At 43.3% G+C, this 20,930-nt stretch overlaps 1 protein-coding gene across 1 annotated transcript in view; it reads left to right on the top strand.

Annotated features, from left to right (window-relative positions):
• Positions 1-1,513: 1,513 nt before the first annotated feature.
• The window catches only part of LOC129144651 (sulfotransferase 1C4-like), a 26,868-nt gene continuing 7,451 nt past the window's right edge, over positions 1,514-20,930 (top strand). Inside the window, exons 1-2 of the mRNA XM_054687740.1 lie at positions 1,514-1,645; positions 19,638-19,811. Coding sequence (XP_054543715.1) covers positions 19,661-19,811 — 151 coding nt within the window. The 5' untranslated portion in view covers positions 1,514-1,645; positions 19,638-19,660. The remainder of the gene's footprint in view (positions 1,646-19,637; positions 19,812-20,930) is intronic.

The following is a 20,930-nucleotide window of genomic DNA, read 5'->3' as shown; positions in this document are numbered from 1 at the left end:
AGAACACGCCGGTCAGTCAGAGGGTAAGAAAAATTTTCAAAGGCACTAGGGGTAAGAAAAATTTTCAAAGGGAGAGCAGAAAGAAGGAAATTGGCTTGAGATTTTAAAAAATGAAGAACCGAAAGTTTGGGGGGGGAAAGGAAGAGGAGTGAGTGACAAAGCATCAGGTGGACCCAGAGTCAAAGGGGACAATGAAGCCTTAGCAGGAAGCACAGCAGGGGGCAGTTATGCTTCAAGTCCAAACAGGGCAGTGGTGGGGTCATGAAGCAGGTGGGAGTTGGTTGAATTGTGCTGGTCAGAGATGACTAGACACAGTGGTTATTTCGTTTCCCATTTCCCCAGGGAAATGGAAGTTACAAGGTTTATTCCACCCTCCAGCCTTTAGCGTCCATGGACACCTGTGGTCTGACACGCGTGTCCGATGGCGGCACCTGGAGCGTGTGTGCGCGTGCATGAGTGGGCGCGCCTGAGCATGGGGCTGAGCATGTAGGGGTGGCAGCAGAGGATGGGGCAGGCAGAGGACCATGAGGCAGAGCGCAGCAGGCACCAGCGGGGGAGACCAGAGAGAACGCCAGAGACAATGAAGATTTGTCGGGGGCTAGGAGGACTCCCAGTCTCCTGGCCCCAGAATCCCCTGCCTGCCCTGTACCTGGTTGCCACACTACAAATGGTGCAGAAAGATAATTACAAGCCTGAAAAAGCCATCTTTTTCACTCCCAGTGCTGTCACCTCCCGGTGCCATCTGACTGACCGGCATGTTCTGAGCACTAACCATCTTTCTTGTAAAGTCCCAAGTGTCCAGCTCCCTGCTAGGGTCAGAGTGGTCTGAATACTTTCGCTCCCTCTGCTGTGTCTGTCAGGACTCTCCTTTACCCGTCTGCCATAGAGATCCTGCCCTGTGCCTTTCTGGTACTACACCTGGGTGTGAGTCCTCACGACACACTGCTGCCCCAATAAGGACACCAGGGATATAATCTGCCTCTGTGAAAGCCTATCCCCTCGAGACAAGTCCAAGTCCAACTGAAGATACACCAAGGTTCTAGACTATTCTATCTTTTCTGTATTTAAGATTTGGATGTATACAGTTTGTGAAGAAAGGCAAGAAAACCTAGCATTTTAAAGCAGGAAGATGTTTTCATTGACACGGCTTTTTAATCTTAAAATATTAATTGGCACAGACAGTTCCACATCAAAATTCAGAAAGTGAGGCAAGTCAGGCTAAGGAGTCAAGAGAAGGAAGAACAGCAAAGGCATTTGAGCCAGTCACGGTTGAATGCGCAGGTCCATTTCCCCGCAGGCCAGATGGATTTAGCTGCAGTGCTCAGTTCCGTGGCTGTGGGGTGCTGGGCCAGGAATCCAGAGGAAGGAACCACGCGTTCCTCCAAACAGTGCTTGAGTTTACATAAATTCAAGGGGGCTGAGATTCTCAAAGTGGACAAGGTCACCTTGGACAGATCCCTGTACAGTTCTTTTCTAAGGCCAAGTGAGCAGCTGTCATGTAAAGAACCTCTCCCCCAACCTGGTGGTAATTTGAGCCTCCAAGATTGCCATAGTCAGGACTGCCCTGCTCCCTTGGAATGTGCTTTCTGTGCTCACTCACCCTTAGCCCAGCCTTCGGCCTGCTGATTTCAGCTGGAACACCAAGGTAAGAATATGGCTTAAAAGAAATCCTTTACTTAAGTCATTGACTTTTCTAATCCTTATGATAGTAATGTAGGTGCGCTATATTGAGAGAATTGATTAAGTGGAGTCAGAAAATATCTCAAGGGACTTGAGAAATAAAAGACATTTGTTACTGACAGACAATGGCCTGACATTAGACCTGGAAATTCAGGATGTGAGGCAAAAATTGCAGCCTTCCTTAGGACAAGTCCTGGGCCTGCCAAAGGCACTAGTTCAAGCCTGAGCTTATGGGAGGAGACACTGAACAAGTAATTGTACGACAATGGAGTAGGAATTGTGACATTCACACAACCTACTACAGGGTGTCATGGGAGGGAACCATCCTTTTGGGTGGCCAAAGAATGAAAAACCTTACCCCTGTGGAGCAGGTGTGGTTTTTGTACTTCTGTGCCTGTAAAGGAAAAATCTCGAACTTTTTCTCCTTTGTGCAAATCTATTCACTGCTCATAGAATATTTGTGGGACTGGATGTAGGGACGGTAGGGCTTCTCACAACAAGTGAATATCAGATCCCGGCAGCAGATGGGTGGCCACAATTTGATACACTTGTGATGCACTCTACCTGAAGAGAGTATGAGCTCTCAAAGAGTAAGACCGCCCCACTCCCAGCACCTCAGCCCTCACTTCCAACACCAATTGCAAACCCAGCGCTTCTCAGCTACCACCTGCAAATTGGAGTTTCCCAGGATCTCTCCTCAGCACAGTCACTTTGCTAGGGCGGCTCACAGGACCCAGGAAACATTGACTCCCTAGATGGCTAGTTTATTATGTAGGGGTCTAACAGGGGAATGGCAGACAGCAGAAATTGAGCACAAGGTATGTGGGAAGGGGCACAGGCTCCTGTGGCCCCTCAGGCCTGCAACCCTACCTCCCACACTGTGCGTTCACCAGCCTAGAGCTCTCTGTACCCCGAGAGCTCTCTAAATTTCAGGGAACTTTTTTTTGATGCTTTCATTTCATGATTAATGAAAGTACTGGCTATTGTGTTGATTTAATCTTTAATCCCTCACCTTTCTCTGGAGGGGGGGGTGGAGGGAAGGATGAAAGTTCCAACCCAAGCCATCTGTGGCTTGTTCTGGCAATCAGTCCCCACGCTGTAGTCATCCAGAGGTTTTCCAAAAATCTCCTCCTTAATATGAACTCAGATATTGTTGAAAGAGGTCTGTGATGAACAGCCAAAGATACCCATTTCTCTTAGTTAACAAATTTCCTACACTGTTGTTAATTTTTGGACTTTATATGATTTCTCCCCTCATTGTGGTCATCCATCCACCACCAAAGCACCCATAGACCAACATCATACTCTTCCACCTCTGCAGTATCCCCCACCCCACCCACGTTCACTTCATCCCCTCCCCCTCTCTTCCTGCAGTCCCACCCAGCTCTGTGGTCAGGTCAGCTTTCAAGGTTTGTCTTTATCTGACCCTTTGTTTGGTTTCTCTATATTCCACATATAAGTGAAACATTCAGATAATTCTTTCTCTTATTTATTTCACTTAGCATAACCCCTTCCAATTCCATCCCTGTTGCCATAAATGGCATATCTTTTTCATTGCTGAGTAGTTATCCATTGTGTGTATATCTTATATCTTCTTGATTCATTCATTTGTATTGGGGCATTTAGATTGTTTCCATATCTTGGCGATTGTAAATAGTGCTGCAATAAACACAGGGGTGCAGATTTCCTTTTTAATTAGTGTTCCAAAGAACCATGCCATTTTTATCACTCTGAAGCTATTTTAGGAGTCAAGGGCAAAAACCAAATATTTTATATATATATGTATGTCTGTATGCAATGTCCCTCTTGTGGGAACTCACAGACCCTTTGTACCTACCACGATTTGCTGTTGCCTCCCACCATCCTTCTCCAGCATGTCTTTCCTTAAGCTTGGTTATCAGGCCATCTGCAGGACCCAAACACAGAGCACTATGGAAACTGTATTGCCTGAACCAACTAATTTAACCTCTAGGCTCTTATAAGGTGCAGGATCTGGTGCTTCCTTTTTTCTCTGATGGCCTCTGAAGGTGCTGCCTGTCAGGACTCCCTGTGCCGTTGCATGTACACTGTAATCACACCTACAACCACTCTTAGAATTGGGTCCATGACCAACCATCACCCCCGCCTGCTGGGCTGCAGAGTAGGATGAATCGTTATCTCCATCTAGAGTTTAAGCCATCATACACACCAGTGTTCTTAGCCTCTCCATTTGTATGTCCAACGGGCACCTCACATTCAACACCCCCCAGACTGAGCCTGCTATCCCCTCACACACACCCCATGCAGGGACCACTCACTTCTTCTGTCCCCTTCTTATAAATGACACCTTCTACCTTGTTACCCAAGTTAGAAATCCAGGTGCCATCTCTTCATATCAGATTAGTAAGTGTTATTGATTCTACCTACCCAAGTTCTCTTAAATCCACTTACTTCTATCAGTTCCCACTGTCATATTTCTAGAGATTCAAGGTCATGGACAATATCATCTAAATTACTGTAATGTATCCCAAAAGACCATCCTCTCGCCAGCTGGGCTCCACTCCAACCCTTCCTTAAGGGTCCTCCTTGGAGGTGTCCTAGAGTGCCCTCTGACCAATGCACTCAAAACCCCCTTCTTTCTTATTTCTTTATCCCCATTTCTTGATTCTCAATCCCAACTCTTAGTTGTGGGAACATTTGTCCCCCAGGAGTACCCTTCTTTCCTGAGCCTCCACCCACCCATGTGCATGCCCCTCCATCTGGAGTGTTTAGCCCCTTCCCTCACTGCTCTCTAGAGTTCATAGTCTTACTTCACTTTTTGAAGTTGTTAAATAGAACAATATAGCAACCAAATAAAACAAATGTATAGCTTAATAGATTATAACAGGGCAAACACTTAGGTTGGGAGGGGGAAATGAAATTGTCCCCTCACCCAAGTATGACTTCTTTCCACTTTAGAAGTAACCCCTATCCTAACACTTTAGGTAATCACTTCTTTCCTTATCTTTATAATTTTATCATGTAAAATTAAGTGAACATCCCTGTATATGATAGTTTAAATTTGCCTTATTTTTTTAGATGCTATTTTCCTGGTTTTCTTTTTTTTTAAAAAAAGTCTGAAGTTTCCTCTCTATTTCTCCCACCCCATTTCCTTGCAATTTATTTGAAGAAAGTGGTCCCTGTCCTATAGACTTTCACAAGCTCTACTTGGTGTCATTTAATGTGGTCCACCATTCTCTATATTTTCTATCAATTGGTACTTGGATTTAGAGGCTGAATTGAATTAAAGGTCAATATTTGGGGCAAGCTTGCTTCATAGGTGACATGTTCTTCATCAAGAGGCACACAACACCTGGCTGTCTTTTTCTTTTTTTTGGAAGATTTATTTATACAAGTGCTGGGTACAGTCAGAAGCGCGGGAGGGTGAGAGAATTCACCAGAGCCAGAGGGGAGAGCAGAGCAGGCAGACTGACAAAGTACAGTGCCAAGGGGAGCAGTGGGTGGCAGGAGAGGATTGCGCGCCATGTGGGACCTTCGCCAGGTAGCCGGGGATCGAACCGGTGCTGCAGAGGCTGTGGGCAGCTTCTCAACCCAGCGCTCAACCGCTGTGCCACTGGGGAGGCCGCTGGCTGTCTTTCTTTTCATAACATTAGGAACCATGAATGTTAAATGCCTAAATTCTCTCATCATTAAGGACTATAAAAGGACATTATAATTTTGTAATTTATGCTTATTTGTGGACTAATTCTTTGAATAGAAACTCCATCTATTTGCCTATGTAGTGGTACAATTAATACAAGAAAAGTAAAGATGAATAGTTACTTTTTCCCTTTATTTGCTAGTCTTCTGAATAAACTGCTAGCTCCTGAGTTTCAGTTAAAAGTACTTACCTATATTAGTTTGCTCAGGCTTCCATAACAAAATACCACAGACTAAATGATTTAAGCAATAAAAATTACTTTCCCGCAATTCTGGCAGGTACAAGGGTAAGGTCAAGGTGCTGGCAGGCTTGGTTTCTCTTAAGACCTCTCTTTCTTGGACTTGGAGAGTGCGTTCCTCTTCTGTTATGATTCACATCACTGGTGTTTCTCTATATGCCTTAATCTTCTCTTTTTATGAGGATACCAGTCAAATTAGATTAGGGTCTACCTTAATGGCCTTTTAAACTTTATCACTTCTTTAAAGGCCCAACCTATCTCTCAATACTGCACATGCTGAGCTACTAAAAGTTAGGACTTCAACAAATGAATTTCGGAGAGACAAAATTCAGCCCAAGATAATATCCAGCAAGTCTTTTTAAATATAAATGTGCTTTTCTGTGATGACCATAATAGATCATGACCAATTTAGCAGCTTAAAACAGCACAAATATACTATCACACTTCTTAGTCAGAAGTCCAAAAGAGGTGTTGCAAGATAACAAACTAGGTCTTTCTCTCTTACCCAGAAAGTCATACTCTGAACAGTGAGAAATGTCTTTAACAGAGTTTATTCAAAATGGCCAGCAAGGGAGTTGGTGGAACAGCTATCCTAAAAAACATAGCTGCCTGAATCGCAGGACTGCTGGGATTACATAGAGGAGGAAGGAATGGGAGCAAAGTGCAGGGTTTCCCGTTTCCAGATCTGACGTGATGCTGGGCAGTCTAGATGACACACAGCGAGGTGACATGTCAATGTGCTTGACTTTCCCAGCAGCAATCAGCAGATGCTTGCTTCTGATGCCACTATCAACCCCAGGGGGCACATAGACTTTTATTAGGGATGTCACACAATCAATTTTCCAAAGTCCCAGGAATGCAGGTGGAGCCAAGAGAGGGTTGAGGGAAGAGAGAACAAAGGGTGGTCAGAGTTTAATTCCACTTATTTGTAATTGTTAGTCTAGGGTTGTTTTTTGGTTGCACAATTGAGGAGATCCAGCTGTAGTGTCTCTGTGGTGTCTCTAAAAGCAAGGTGTTGGTTCTGGAGATTGCAGAGAAGAATTGCTCCCAGGTTTCTCTGGTTGTTGGTACAGTTCAGTTCTGGGTGACTGTAGGCTGATGGCCATTTCCTTGTTGACTTTGATGAGGTTTGTTCTCAGCTTCCAGAGGCCAATCCTCAATTCCTGTCCCATTTGTCTTCAAGCAGTAACAAGATGAGTCCTCCTCATGCTTCAATTTCGCTGGACTTTTCTGAAGCCACATTGCTCCGACAGTCTCTTCCACCACACTTAGTCCACATTTAAGTGTCCCTGTGGATGCATTACTGACCCAGATCATGCAGCACGATCTCACTGCCTTAAGGGCTTTAACCTTCACGTCATCTGCAAAGTCCTTGGCAATGTAGAGTAACATATTAGAGACTAAGATATTGGCTATCTGAGGGGCCATGATTTTGTCTACCACAACATGTATTTGGAAAAAACAGAAATACATAAAAATAATAACGGTTCCTGTGATAGATTTTTTCTCATACATTTTGGCTTATGCCAAATTTTATGCATTATATATATATTTGTACCTTGTGATATTTTGATATATAGGAAATATAGTATAGCTCCAGCAATGCAAAGGACAGGTTCTCGGTGTTATTTTCAGACTTTAATGATCTTCTATGCCAATTATAGTGCAGCACCAAGGCGCAGGGCAGGCAGGAGGCTGGGGGGGCTAGGGGTAGGCAGAAGGCTGGCAGCCCTCCCTGACCCCAGAGAATCTTTACCCTCTGGGTTCTCTGGCATTCTCTCATAGTCTCTTTCTCTCGTAGCTGTTCTCCACCGCATATTATCCTCAGGGTGACACAGCCCTTGTAGCTGGTCTCTCTGCTCAGGTGTGACCACTTACACAGTCCCACACCATATACCCCATGTCAACAATCAGGGAAACCCACACTCCCAAGTGCCTTCTGCATTCAAGACCACAGGTTATAGCCACAGAGGCCAATGGCTCAATGGGCTGACCATCACCAACCCTACATGTATGTATTTGGTCAATCAGATGAGCAAAATATATTTCTCATACATATTTGGTTTTCATCTACAGTTCCTATTTCCTAGCTCCCAGATCTTGGAATTTCTCAAGCCATTGGAAGAATATAAAGATTTTCTGTCATAATTGTTGGTCTCTTCTCAGTTCCTGAGAAAGCTTCAGAGCCATAAAAGTTTAAATGGGTATCTTGTTCTAAATGGGCTCTATTAAGAAAGGGAAATTTTCGGGCCTCCCCAGTGGTGCAGCAGGTTGAACGCCATGCTGTGAAGCTGTCCACAGCCTCTGCAGTGTGGGTTGAATCCCATCCAGTGGGAGAGAATCCCACATGGCGCAGCAGACCTCTCCTGTCTCGCCAACTGCTCCCCTCAGCAGTGTATTTCATCGGTCTGCCTGTTCTGCTCCCCACTCTGTCTCTAGTGAATCCTCTCACCCCCCACACCTCTGGCCTATACCCCGGTTCTTGTATAAAAATAAATAAATCTTTTTTAAAAAAAAGAAAAGAAAGGTAACTTTTCAAAACACCTGAAGATAGGGATGGGTTTCCAGGAAAAGTAATATGAATAGAGAGTGGGACATAGAGTTCCAGTTCCTGATTTTCTGGGAGTGAATAGGGGCTAGAGGTGGAGTTCAATTGCTAAATGCTCATAATTTAACCATTCATGCTTATGTAAGGAAACTCAAGAGGAAGGGGCTTGTGGTGTCCCATGGTTGATTTGCCCCAAAGGAAAAAGAATCTTGGCCCCTTAGGGATATCTGACATGCGGTAGGGTAAAGGAAGTTATCAGGCTTTTTCATACCCTCCACTAGAGTGGCTGCCCAAGGCCAAGAGGCATGGGCGAGGGGCATGCGCCGGTGACTATGGACACCTGGGCCCAGAGAGCATGGGCGTGCACATGTGTAAATGCTCACCCGTGTGCCTAGAGAAGGATAAAGGCAACATGGCATGGAAGATGCTCTTAGGTGAGACTACGAGACAACGGGAAACTGAGAATGCCAATGAGTACATTGGACTCTCGTTTACCTGTCTGCCTGATTCCATAGAGATCCTGCTCTGTGCCATGTTGGTGCTACAGTGGTGTAGATCAGCAGGATGATTTGATGCAAACGGGTATGGAGCCCTCTGAAGACCTCAGGAGCGACTGAGGGGTGGCAGATTGTGAGCCTGTGACAACGCTGGAGGCACTTGGCAGCACAGGAGGTGGCTAAAGTCCAGAAGGTGCAGGAAGAGCTAAAGACACCGCAGGAGCACAAGAGGTGGACAGGGTCCGGGAGCTGGACAAGGACTTGTGTGGAGGATGAGATGGCCCACGAGGACCAGCAAGCTGCTCCTGAGGCAGCAGACTCATGGAGGAAAAAGAGGATCACAATTCATCAGTTGAAGCTCACCCAGTGCTGATGCAAGGAAAAAACTGATGGACTAACAGTTCTGCAGAAGGTGGAGGAAATTTGGTGGTTGGATATTGTATCACTTGTATACCCCAGGAGATGAAGATTAAGGGGTGGCCTAAAGCAGCCTAGTATGAGGTTCTCTGCAGCCAAGCAGAGGAAATTTATCAAAAAAGCCAGCTTAGATAAGGCAAAAGCTGGTGCTAAGATTGGGAAGCCCTAAGCAATTGTTAAGCAGCCAGGGATACTAAAGAAGGTAAGGGGAGCCCTTAAAATTACCTGTGGGTGATACCCTGTTCACAGTTGAATAAGGGTGAGGAGCTGAGGAACCTCTTTGGGGGACAGGCAGGGAGAGTAGCTTGTGGTGGAGCCCACAGCCAAGAGGGCACCCGAGAGAAGCCGTATGTGGAGCTTTGTTCATATTTGCTTGGGAAACTTCTGTGTAGATTGTACAGCGAAAAAACCCTGTAGGGGTAGATTTTAGGGTAAAGGTAAGTGATCAGGTTTTTCTGCCATTAGCATCAGTGAAGGACACCCCTGGTCTTACACATGTGCCTGATGGCGGCACCTGGAGCATGTGTGCATGTGCATGAGTGGGCGCGCCTGAGTCAGGAGGCTGAGTGTATAAAGGCTATGCAGAGGCCATAGGGCAGACTGCAGTGGAGACCAGCAGAGAGAACACCAGAGAGCCCAGAGAGGGTGGAGGTTTCCTGGGGACTAGGAGGCCTGCCATCCCCTCCCCACTCCCACCAGCCTTATACCTCTTTACCTCACTACAAACAATGCAGAAAGATCAATAAACACCTGAAAAAGCCACCGCAGGCTCCAGGACTCCTTCTCTACTCGTCTGCCCAGATCCATAGAGAACCTGCTCTGTGCCATGCTGGCACTCCAGGAACCCTGATGGATGCTTAGCCGGTGAGAAGCATGGATCTGCCTAGGCTTGTGACCAATGTCTGAAGCAGAGGGATGTCTTAGGAGACTTTCTTGGGAGACCTGTGGAATCTGATGCATTTTCTGGGTTGGTGGTGTCAGAATTGAGTTGAAGTCTTGGGTACTTTGCTGGAATCTGAGAATTTTTCCTTAAGGGAAGCATCAGCACCCACACAACTGTTGGAAATTGGGCTGTCCCATTAGATACCCCCAACAATGTACACTCACAGTGAAGGCAATTTTTAAGGAAGGAATGTAGGATTTATAGACAGATAACAGTTCTGGGTAAATTCTTAATCCTATGATTCTCAGCTTCTATATATGTATAAGTGTTAATTATTCCTATAAAGGATAAATTATCTCCTCTCTCTACACTAGGAAAAACTCACTTCTTTACTGTGAGTCACCTTTATTACTCACTTAAAACACTTAACTTCTGGTCCTCAAATGTATGGTGGTTTTCTCCCCACATCATCATTTTCTGTAACATCAGGAACCGTGATTTTGACTCACTAGTTATGGATCATAGTTCACACCAGCACCCTCCCCTCCTTAGGCTGGATTACTCTGCTAGAGTGGCTCACAGGAATCAGAGAAACATTATGTTTACCAGTTTATTAAAGGGTATGATAAAGAATATAAATGAATATCCAGATTGAAGAGATGCAGAGAGCAAAGTCTGGGGAAGGGATATAGAATTGTTGATGAATTTGGGCCTGATGGTGCTGAAGCTAAAAGTCTTGCCACCAGCTTTTGAGAGAAGAATCAGTTTAATTCAAGATCACGTGGTAGGAGTCTGGAGGCAAGCTCCTCTGATTGGTCTCCCGGAGGAGACAACTTTGGGTGGTATTTATGAGGCTGAAGTACAAATACAACCAATGCAAGTTAGTAGAGTCTATTTAATTGGTTGTTTTCTGTGCAATCATGGAGTAACTTGAATTTGGGTCCAGAATTACAACAAATTGAGTTATCTTTGCCTATGGCTGTTGTCCAACTTACAGTGGGTCCCACATCTCAGTTATGTTTTCCAGGGTTGTTTTCAGTCTGGGCAATGAAAAATCACCTCAAGCACGCGAACACTCTTGGGCCTACATTCTGAAACACAGCTCATCAACTTATGAAAGTCAAGTTTTTTTGTTTGTTTGTTTAAAATGGGTGGGGGGGAGAGAGGCAACATGGCGGCGAGGAGACGCTGCGAGTAAGATCTCCCATTAAAAAAAGTTAATAGGGAGGAAAAGCGGCAGGTCCCAGTGAGAACCGGGACACGGAAGATAAACGGGTGATGCCAGCAAACTGCCCGAAGAAGAAAGTTGTCATAAAAGAGGACCAGAAGGGAGGGAAGCGCAGAACCCTGCTCCCCTCCCCCGCCCACAGAGGCGGCACTCTCCAACCAGCAGAGAGGAGGAAAACAACAAACTAAAACGACCAACAAGAACAAACTACGCAGCAAGCGGGACTGGGAGTGGAAAGGAACTATTGCAGCCACCACACCCCGTGAACAGGAGCTGTGGAGAACCCTGCAGGATTCGCCACGGAGAGGAGCTCCAGGCACCATTAAAGAAAGACCCCGCCCCCGGGGAGGAGGCCAGCACCAGCACACAGCCCCGGGCCGCCCGGTAAGCTTGCGCGGAAAAGGGGCGCGCTGGAAAAACAGGCGCGGATCAGGATCGGGATTGCGCGGAAAGGCGGCGCAGAGCGGAAACGGGTTCCCGCGGAAAAGCAGAGCTGTTGAAAAAGCAGTGCGGTTGAAAAGAAAACGCGGATCCGGATCGGATCGCAGCTGCCCAGATCCCCGCGCCTGCGACCTAGGCTTGCGGGGAGACGCGCGGAGGCCCTCACCTTGTGAGCAGGAACCAGGCGCCCAGGCACGGGAGCGGGATTCAAAAGGCGCCATTCCCGCGCCACTGAACTGGGCTACAGCCCGTGTCCTGGAACTAAGGGCTTTGGAACTGAGACTCGGGGCACGAAATTAGGGGTGTGCGTTCCCCATGACGGTGGGGCATAAGGCAGACACAGCACCCCAAAGCCGTTGAGGTGTACCCTACCATCCCCGCTCTGTTCCCTGTCCCACGGGGTGGATAATCAGCTCCCCAAGGGCTCTAGGAGAGATCTCTGGCACCACCTAGCGACTAGAAACCAGCAGAGGCTCCTGAAGGAGCTAGTGGCCAGCTGGGGAGTTAGCCCACGCCGGGCCCCTTCTGACCAGTAGTCTGAGCCCACAGGGGGAGCGAGCACCCACAGCCGGGGCAGACCAGGCGCGCAGAAGAGTGTGCCTGAGACTAGACGCGCAGGGAGTGGGTCCCACATCACCATTTTAGAACAGGGACATTTCTTCAGTAAAGACTACCTGCAGAAGGCTTCCTCAGGAGCCAGAGGTGAGCGGGGAAAGTTCGCCCACGCCAGACCCCCTCTGGCCTGCAGTCCAAGCCCAGAGGGGGAGCAGGAACCCACCGCCGGGGCAGACCAGGCACACAGGGGAGTGAGTCCCCACATCGGCATTTTAGAAGAGGGACCTTTCTCCAGTAAAAACTGCTTGAAACTGACAGATGACTCCTGGAGGAACCAGAGGGGAGCGGAGAAGCTCACCCAAGATGCCGGCCAGTCCCAACAACACAGTATCCCAACGCATACGGCAAATTAGAAAACAGACAGTAGGGAGGAGAAGAACCACACGCAACCTAGCTACTCCCCAGGGAAAAAGCACACCACAAAAAGAAAACCAGCCCCCAGATTGCAACGATAGTAACTTGGAAGAACTTCTGAGCCTTCCAGAAAGAGAATTTAAAATTGTCGTGATTAAAAAACTGACAGAAGTCATAAAGGAAAACAATGATAAGGGAAAAATAATCAACGATCAGAAGAATGAAATTGAGTCCCTAAAGAGGGAAGTAAAAGAAATGCAGGAGATCAAAGAATTAATGGAAGAACTAAAGAATTCTGGGAAAAGCAATGAAAGCAGAATAGATGAAATGGAAGAACGAATAAGTTCTCTTGAAGACACAGAAATAAAAAGAACCAAAACAGAAAAGGAAAGAGAAGTACGAAGGAAAAAGAATGAAGAAAGACTACGGGAACTATCTGACTCCATGAGGAAAGGAAATATAAGAGTTATAGGAATACCAGAAGGAGAGGAGAGAGAAGTAGGAACAGAGAAAATTTTCAAAGAGATAATTGAAGAGAACTTCCCAAATGTGAAGAAGGAGCTGAAAATTGATATACAAGAAGCAAGAAGAACACCAAACTTCCACGACTAAAGGAAAAATACAGCAAGACACATAATAGTAAAGCTCCCAAGAATCCAGGACAAGGAAAAAATAATGAAGCTGGCAAGAGGGAAGAAACAGATAACATACAAAGGAAAGCCAATCAGGCTGACATCAGACTTCTCTGAAGAAACACTACGGGCAAGGAGAGAGTGGAGGGACATAGTCAACAGACTCCAAGAAAACAGATGCCAACCAAGAATACTCTATCCCGCAAAGCTCTCCTTCCTCTTTGAAGAAAGAATATGGACCTTCTCAGACAAACAGAAACTCCGGAATTTCATTACAACTAAACCCCCACTCCAAAAAATACTACAAGGAGTCCTAAAGCCAGAACCTCAGAGGGATGAATAACAATGAAAGAAGGCCAAAAAAAAAAAAAAAAAAAAGGTTATTAAAAGAATAAATAAATAAAATCAAAGGAAAGACAAACACAATGGCAAATACAGATGTTAACATATCAATATTAACTCTAAATGTAAATGGACTAAACTCTTCAATAAAAAGACACAGAGTTGCAGCCTGGATTAAGAAACAAAATCCAACCTTTTGCTGTCTCCAGGAAACACATTTAGCTACAAAAGATAAAAATAGGCTCAAAGTTAAAGGATGGAAAACAATCCTACAAGCAAATGGACCACAAAAGAAAGCAGGAACAGCTATACTTATATCAGATAAAACAGATTTCAAACTCAAAAAGATAAAAAGAGACCCCAGTGGTCACTACATTATGATCAAGGGGACAATACTTCAAGAAGAAATAACACTCATTAACATATACTCACCAAACGAAGGAGCACCAAAATATATCAGACAACTGTTGTCCTCTCTGAAAACAGACATCAGAGAAAACACATATGTAGTGGGAGACTTCAACACACCACTATCAACAATGGATAGATCAACAAGACAAAAAATAAGTAAAGAAACCAAAGCTCTAAATAAGGACCTAGAGCAATTGGGCTTAACAGACATCTATAAAACACTAAACCCCCAAAAAACGGAGTACACATTTTTCTCAAGCGCACACGGATCATTCTCCAGGATCGATCACATACTGGGGCACAAGACAAACATCAACAGATACACCAAGATTGAAATCATATCAACCATCTTTTCTGACCATGAAGGCATCAAAATAGAAATAAACCATAAAAAGAAGGCAAGGAACTTTCCTACCTCATGGAGATAAAAAACCACACTACTGGAAGACCACTGGACTAATGAGGAGATCAAAGAAGAAATTAAAAAATTTTTTGAATTGAATGACAAGGAGGACACCAATATCCTAAATGTATGGGATGCAGCAAAAGCAGTAATAAGAGGAAAATATATAGCAATAAATGCTCACATCAAGAAACAAGAAAGAACTCAAAGAAACAACCTAATCTCGAAGCTCAAAGATCTAGAAAAAGAACAACAAAAAAACCCCAAAACCAGTAGAAGAAAAGAAATAATAAAAACCAAAGCAGAAATAAATGAAATTGAAACTAAAAAAACAATCCAAAAGATCAATGAAACCAAGAGCTGGTTCTTTGAAAAAATCAATAAAATAGACAAACCCCTAGCCAGGCTCACAAAGGAAAAAAGGGAGAAAGCACAAATAAACAGGATCATCAATGAAAGAGGAGAAATCACAACGGACACAGCAGAAATCAAAAGAATAATCAGTAACTACTATGAACAGTTATATGGAAACAAGTTTAACAATCTAGAGGAGATGGACAAATTCCTACAACTCTACAATCACCCAAAGCTAGATAAAGAAGAAATAGAACACCTAAACAGACCAATTACAAGCAGCGAAATTGAAATGGTAATCAAAAACCTCCCCAAAAACAAAAGCCCAGGACCTGATGGATTTACAAATGAATTCTACGAAACATTCAGAGACGAATTAGTGCCTATCCTTCACAAACTCTTCCAAAAAATTGAGAAGGAAGGGACAATACCAAACACATTCTATGAAGCCAATATTACACTAATACCAAAACTGAACAAGGACAACACAAAAAAGGAAAACTACAGGCCAATCTCCCTAATGAACACGGATGCAAAAATCCACAATAAAATTTTAGCTATCAGAATCCAACAATGTATCCATAAGATAATTCACCACGACCAAGTAGGATTCATTCCAGGAACACAAGGATGGTTTAACATCCGAAAATCAATCAACGTTATCCAACACATCAACAAAAAGAAATATAAAAACCATATGATAATATCAATAGATGCTGAGAAAGCTTTCGACAAAGTGCAACACCCATTCATGATAAAAGCCCTTGAAATTCTTGGGATACAAGGAACATACCTCAACATCATAAAGGCCATCTATGACAAGCCAACAGCCAGTATAATTCTCAATGGTGAAAAGCTGAAAGCAATTCCATTAAGATCTGGAACAAGACAAGGATGCCCACTCTCACCACTGCTTTTCAATATAATACTGGAAGTCCTAGCCAGAGCAATAAGACAAGAGAAAGACATCCAAGGAATCCAAATAGGAAAAGAAGAAGTCAAACTATCACTATTTGCAGATGATATGATATTATACATAGAGAACCCCAAAAACTCCACAGAAAAACTAATTCAACTCATCAGTCAGTTCAGTAAAGTGGCAGGATACAAAATCAACACGCAAAAGTCAGTAGCCTTCCTATACACAAACAATAAATATGAAGAAGAAGAAATCAAAAAAAACCATCCCTTTTGTTATTGAAACAAAAAAAATCAAATATTTGGGAATAAATCTAACAAAAGAGGTAAAGGACCTATACAAAGAAAACTATAAAACACTGTTAAAAGAAATAGAAGAAGACACAAAGAAATGGAAAGACATCCCCTGCTCATGGATTGGAAGAATAAACATTATTAAAATGGCCATCCTACCAAAAGCAATATACAGATTCAATGCTATTCCAATCAAAATCTCAATGGCATTCTTCAAAGAAATAGAACAATTATTGATGAAATTCATATGGAATCACAAAAAACCCCGAATAGCCAAAGCTCTCCTGAAAAAAAAAAGAAAGAAGGGAATGGAGGCATCACACTCCCAGACTTCAAACTCTACTACAAAGCCATAATCATCAAAATTGCATGGTATTGGAACAAGAACAGACATACAGACCAATGGAATCGAATAGAAAATCCAGAAATAAACCCACAGATTTATGGTCAACTAATCTTTGACAAAGGAGCAAAGACTATGCATTGGAGCAAAGAAAGTTTGTTCAATAAATGGTGCTGGGAAAACTGGGTCGCTACATGCAAAAGAATGAAGCTTGACCACTACCTCACACCATACACAAAAATCAACTCAAAATGGATTAAAGAACTAGACATAAGACCTGAAACCATAAAATATATAGAAGGAAATATAGGCGAAACACTACGTGATTTGCACATCAAAGACATCTTTACAGACACATCACCCAAAGCAGTGATAGTGAAGGCAAAGATAAACAGCTGGGACTACATCAAATTAAAGAGCTTCTGCACAGCAAAAGAGACAATAACAAAAACAAAGAGAAACCCCACCAACTGGGAGAACATTTTTGCACCCAACACTAATGATAAAGGACTGATCACAAAAATCTGCAAAGAGCTGACGAGACTCAACAACAACAAAGAAAATAATCCAGTCAAAAAATGGGCAGAAGAGCTAAAAAGAAACTTCTCTGAAGAGGAAATGCAAATGGCCAACAGGCATATGAAAAAATGTTCAACATCACTTGTTATCAGGGAAATGCAAATCAAAACTACCATGAGATACCATCTTACACCAGTGAGAATGGCACATATTAAAAAAACTAGCAACAACAAATGTTGGCGAGGGTGTGGAGAAAAAGGAACTCTTCCGCACTGTTGGTGGGAGTGCAAACTGGTCCAACCACTATGGAAAGCTGTGTGGAGATTTCTGGACCTACTAAACATAGAACTTCCATATGATCCAGCAATTCCACTCCTAGGTATTTACCCAAAAGACACAGAAACATCAATTCCAAAGAGCACCTGCACCCCTATGTTTATTGCAGCACTGTTTACAATAGCTAAGCTTTGGAAACAACCCAAATGCCCAAAAATAGATGACTGGATCAAGAAGATGTGGTACATATATACCATGGAATATTACTCAGCATTCAAAAAGATAAACACATGCAATTTGCAGCAACATGGATGGCACTGGAAGGGATCATGCTCAGCGAAATAAGCCAAAAAGAAAAAGAAAAATACCGGATGGTCTCACTCATAACAGGAATCTAGAAAACTTAAATAAGGGACCAGGAAAATGAATAACTTTAAGAAAGTGAAAATCAAAATCAACAAAAAACTATGAACCAGAGACACTTTTAGGGGGGCGGGGGCGGGAGGGGAGGGATTGGGGTCAGAATGGGGGGGAAAAATAAATAAATAAATAAATAAATAATTTAATAATAAATAAATAAGAGGAAACTCATTCATCTATAAAAAAAAAAAAGCAAAATGTCAACTTGATATCTCTAAATTAATGAAATTTTATCTCACTTAAAATTACATACACCAATATTCCCATCTTCTTTAGTCCAGATATAATAAAAAATGAAAAATAAAATAAAATAAAATGGGTGGGGGTATTTTTGTCCCACTGTTTCAAGCCCACCCTGCTGTTCTTGCAAGATAAACAGAAGCAGGAAAAACCCACTATGATCTTCATGGTATCAGAGCTTCCATGTACTCTCATGGCACACCACTGCCTACATTTTCACCAACATGGAAACTCTCCAAACCTCACACTACTGGGGTTTTTCCAGGAGTCTTCATCATGTAGGCAGGATTTATCATTAACTCTATATGAGCCTTCCTCCCTTTTCAAGAGAATAGAGGGACCAGATACACAGGCAACCAGCAGATGGGGAGGCTAGCAGGCAGCAACCAAGCCCCCTGGTTCCTGTGCTCTCTGGCTTCTTGGCCCGGTTTTCTGTATTCATGTCTTGGTCTTTCTGGTGCCCAGTCCCACCCAGGAGCCCACCTACAGTCACCTCATTAGACCAAAAGATGCTCCTGCTGCTCTTATCACTTAGGAAGTTACAGGTTTTTTAAAGCTCAGGCCAGAGGTTCTAAGACTGGATCATAGGATAAGAGATGCTTCGAGAGCTTGTATTAGTTAGGAAGTAAATGGATTCAGGAGCTCCATGTTAGGAACTGAGGCAGAGACAAATATACATATTTTCTATCACCTCACACTTCCTGATCACACTCTGATGGAATTAAAAGTGAAAAGAAAAATTTATAAAAGAACAAACATAGAAGGCCTGAAAGAAACAGTTATCTCCCAGAGTCCCTACTGAAGTTGACCACAGTCTTAGGGTTATCACCTGAACACTCTCTCCTTTGGCACAAAATAAGCATAGTTGCTTCTTATATTTTATTTTTACCCCAGAAATTGTTTGTCTTTCATTTTCTGAACACATAGTCTCTATCCTAAAGTGCTAGAAGCCACCATGAAATGGGTCTTACTCAGAACTTACCCAGTTCTCACACATGCACAGAAAGGCTGGGCTAGTTTCTTTCATTCAATTTCCAATAATCATTTACTGTCACATTTTTTGTAAGACTTTTTTCAGTTCATACATTTTATGTGAGGGTTAAAATGACTTAACATATATCAGTCACTCAGCTGAGCACATGCAAACTGATGTGGTCAGCAAATGATGTTTAATAGGCTTTCACTATTACTGGCATTAGTAGCATAAAATATGTTCTGGAATCCTTCTAGCTAATTATTCTGTAATAATACTGACTCACTTCTCTTGCCTCTTTTAACATATATTTAAATGTTTATCTCAATGAAACAACAAAAAACCAGACAACCCAAACAAAAGTGGGCAAAGAACACAAATAGAAATTTATCCATTAGGATGGCTATAATAAAAATTTTTTATATAAAAATAACACACATCAGTGAGGATATAGGGAAAATGGGACACTTGTGCACGGCTGTGGGAAGGAGAATGGTGGAGATACTGCCAAAACAGTACTGCAGTTACTCAAAAAAGTTAAACTTAACAATTACCGTATGGCCTAACAGTTCTAATTCTGAAAGTATTATCTTGGAAATATTGGGTTGTCAGAAGAAAAAATGCATCATGACTTTTCCAACAACCTAACTAATGTGTATACTGAAGTTCATAGCAGCATTATTCATAAAAGTAAAAAGTTGGAAACAATTCATTGTGTGTGTATGGATGAAGGGATAAGCAATGTGTAGTATATAATGGAGTATTTTTTAGCTTCACAAAGAGGAGAGGGATATGGGAAACCAGTGTTTAGTGGTTACAGTTTCAGTTTAGAGAATTTGGATGTTAGTGATGATTGCACAGTGAGACTGCCATGGAACAGTGCACTTAACCATGGTGGAAATGGTAAATATTTTGTGTTGTGTCTTGAAAAGTCCCCTTGCCGTTCCTGGAGAGTATGGCGCTGACCGCAGAGCTGGGAAGACCTCCACAAATGAGAGAGGTGGCAGGGGTCCCCCTGCAGGCTGCAACTGTGGACAACTGGAGCCAGATCCAGAACTTTGAGGCCAAGTCAGATGATCTCCTCATCTGTACCTACCCTAAATCAGGTGAGGGTGGGGCAGGGAGCATAAGACCTGTCAGTCAGTAGGGACTTCTCATATCAGTTAGAATCCCCTTGATAGGACTAGAAACCTACTCCTTACTATTCCACACTGGTGCTAGCTCTCAGGAGGTCTCGTGACCCTGAATTTAGGAGGCATCAAGACTTTAGAGGATGCAGCCTTCTGTGCACTGCTGTGAATTGTTTTTGGGTGAGAGTGTCATCACGCTTTGCCGCTGCTCTTTGCTTTGTAAAGATTGGTGGGGGGTATCCTGCATCAATGCTTATCTGTCTTGGTTAACAGCATCCTGAACTAAAGGGATGTTGAAGCTAACACTTGTCAGTTTCCATGTACCTAGCACACTTAAGACAAATTTTTTAAATTTAATTTTGTTTTTTTTAAAACATTTTTTAAAACGATTTATTTATTTATGCATACAAGAGCTGTAGTACAGGCCAGAGGTGTGGGGGGTGAGAGGATTCACCAGAGACAGAGTGGGGAAGAGAACAGGAAGATTGACCGAAGTATACTGCTGAGGGGAGCAGCAGGCCAGTCAGGAGAGGTCTGCTGTGACATGTGGCTGCTCCCTGACCAGCTGGGGATCAAACTCGTGCTGCAAAGGCTGTGGACAGCTTCATAGGTTGCGTCTTAACCCCTTGCACCACCAGCGAGGCCCTTAACTTTTTTTTTTTTTTTATTACATTTATATTTATTGTCTTATGTTGTTGTTTATTTTTCTACAGTATTTGATTTCTCCCCTCAGGTATAGCCCCCTTAGTTCTTCTACTACTACAGCACCTGGATCCATCACCACAGTCCCTTGTGCTCTTCCCGCCCCTGTTTTAACCACTGTCTCCCCTGTCCCCTGCTGGATGCCTCAGATCTATGGTCAGCTTGCAAGTTTTGTCTTTCTCCTGATCCTTTGTTTGGTTTCTGAATATTCTACATGTAAATAAAAGCCTTCTATATTTATTTTCCTTCTGATTTATTTCACTGAGCATAATCCCTTCCAGCTCCATCCAAGTTGCTGCAAAATAGTGTGAGTTTATTCTTTTTGATCACGGAGTAGTATTCCATTGTGTATACATACCACATTTTCTTTTCTTCTTTTCTTTTCTTTTCTTT

This window comes from Talpa occidentalis, unplaced genomic scaffold, assembly GCF_014898055.3.
Source record: "Talpa occidentalis isolate TD23 unplaced genomic scaffold, MPIMG_talOcc4v2.1 talOcc4.5, whole genome shotgun sequence".
Taxonomy (NCBI): Eukaryota; Metazoa; Chordata; class Mammalia; order Eulipotyphla; family Talpidae; genus Talpa; species Talpa occidentalis.
This window is presented reverse-complemented; position numbering and strand designations above follow the sequence as displayed.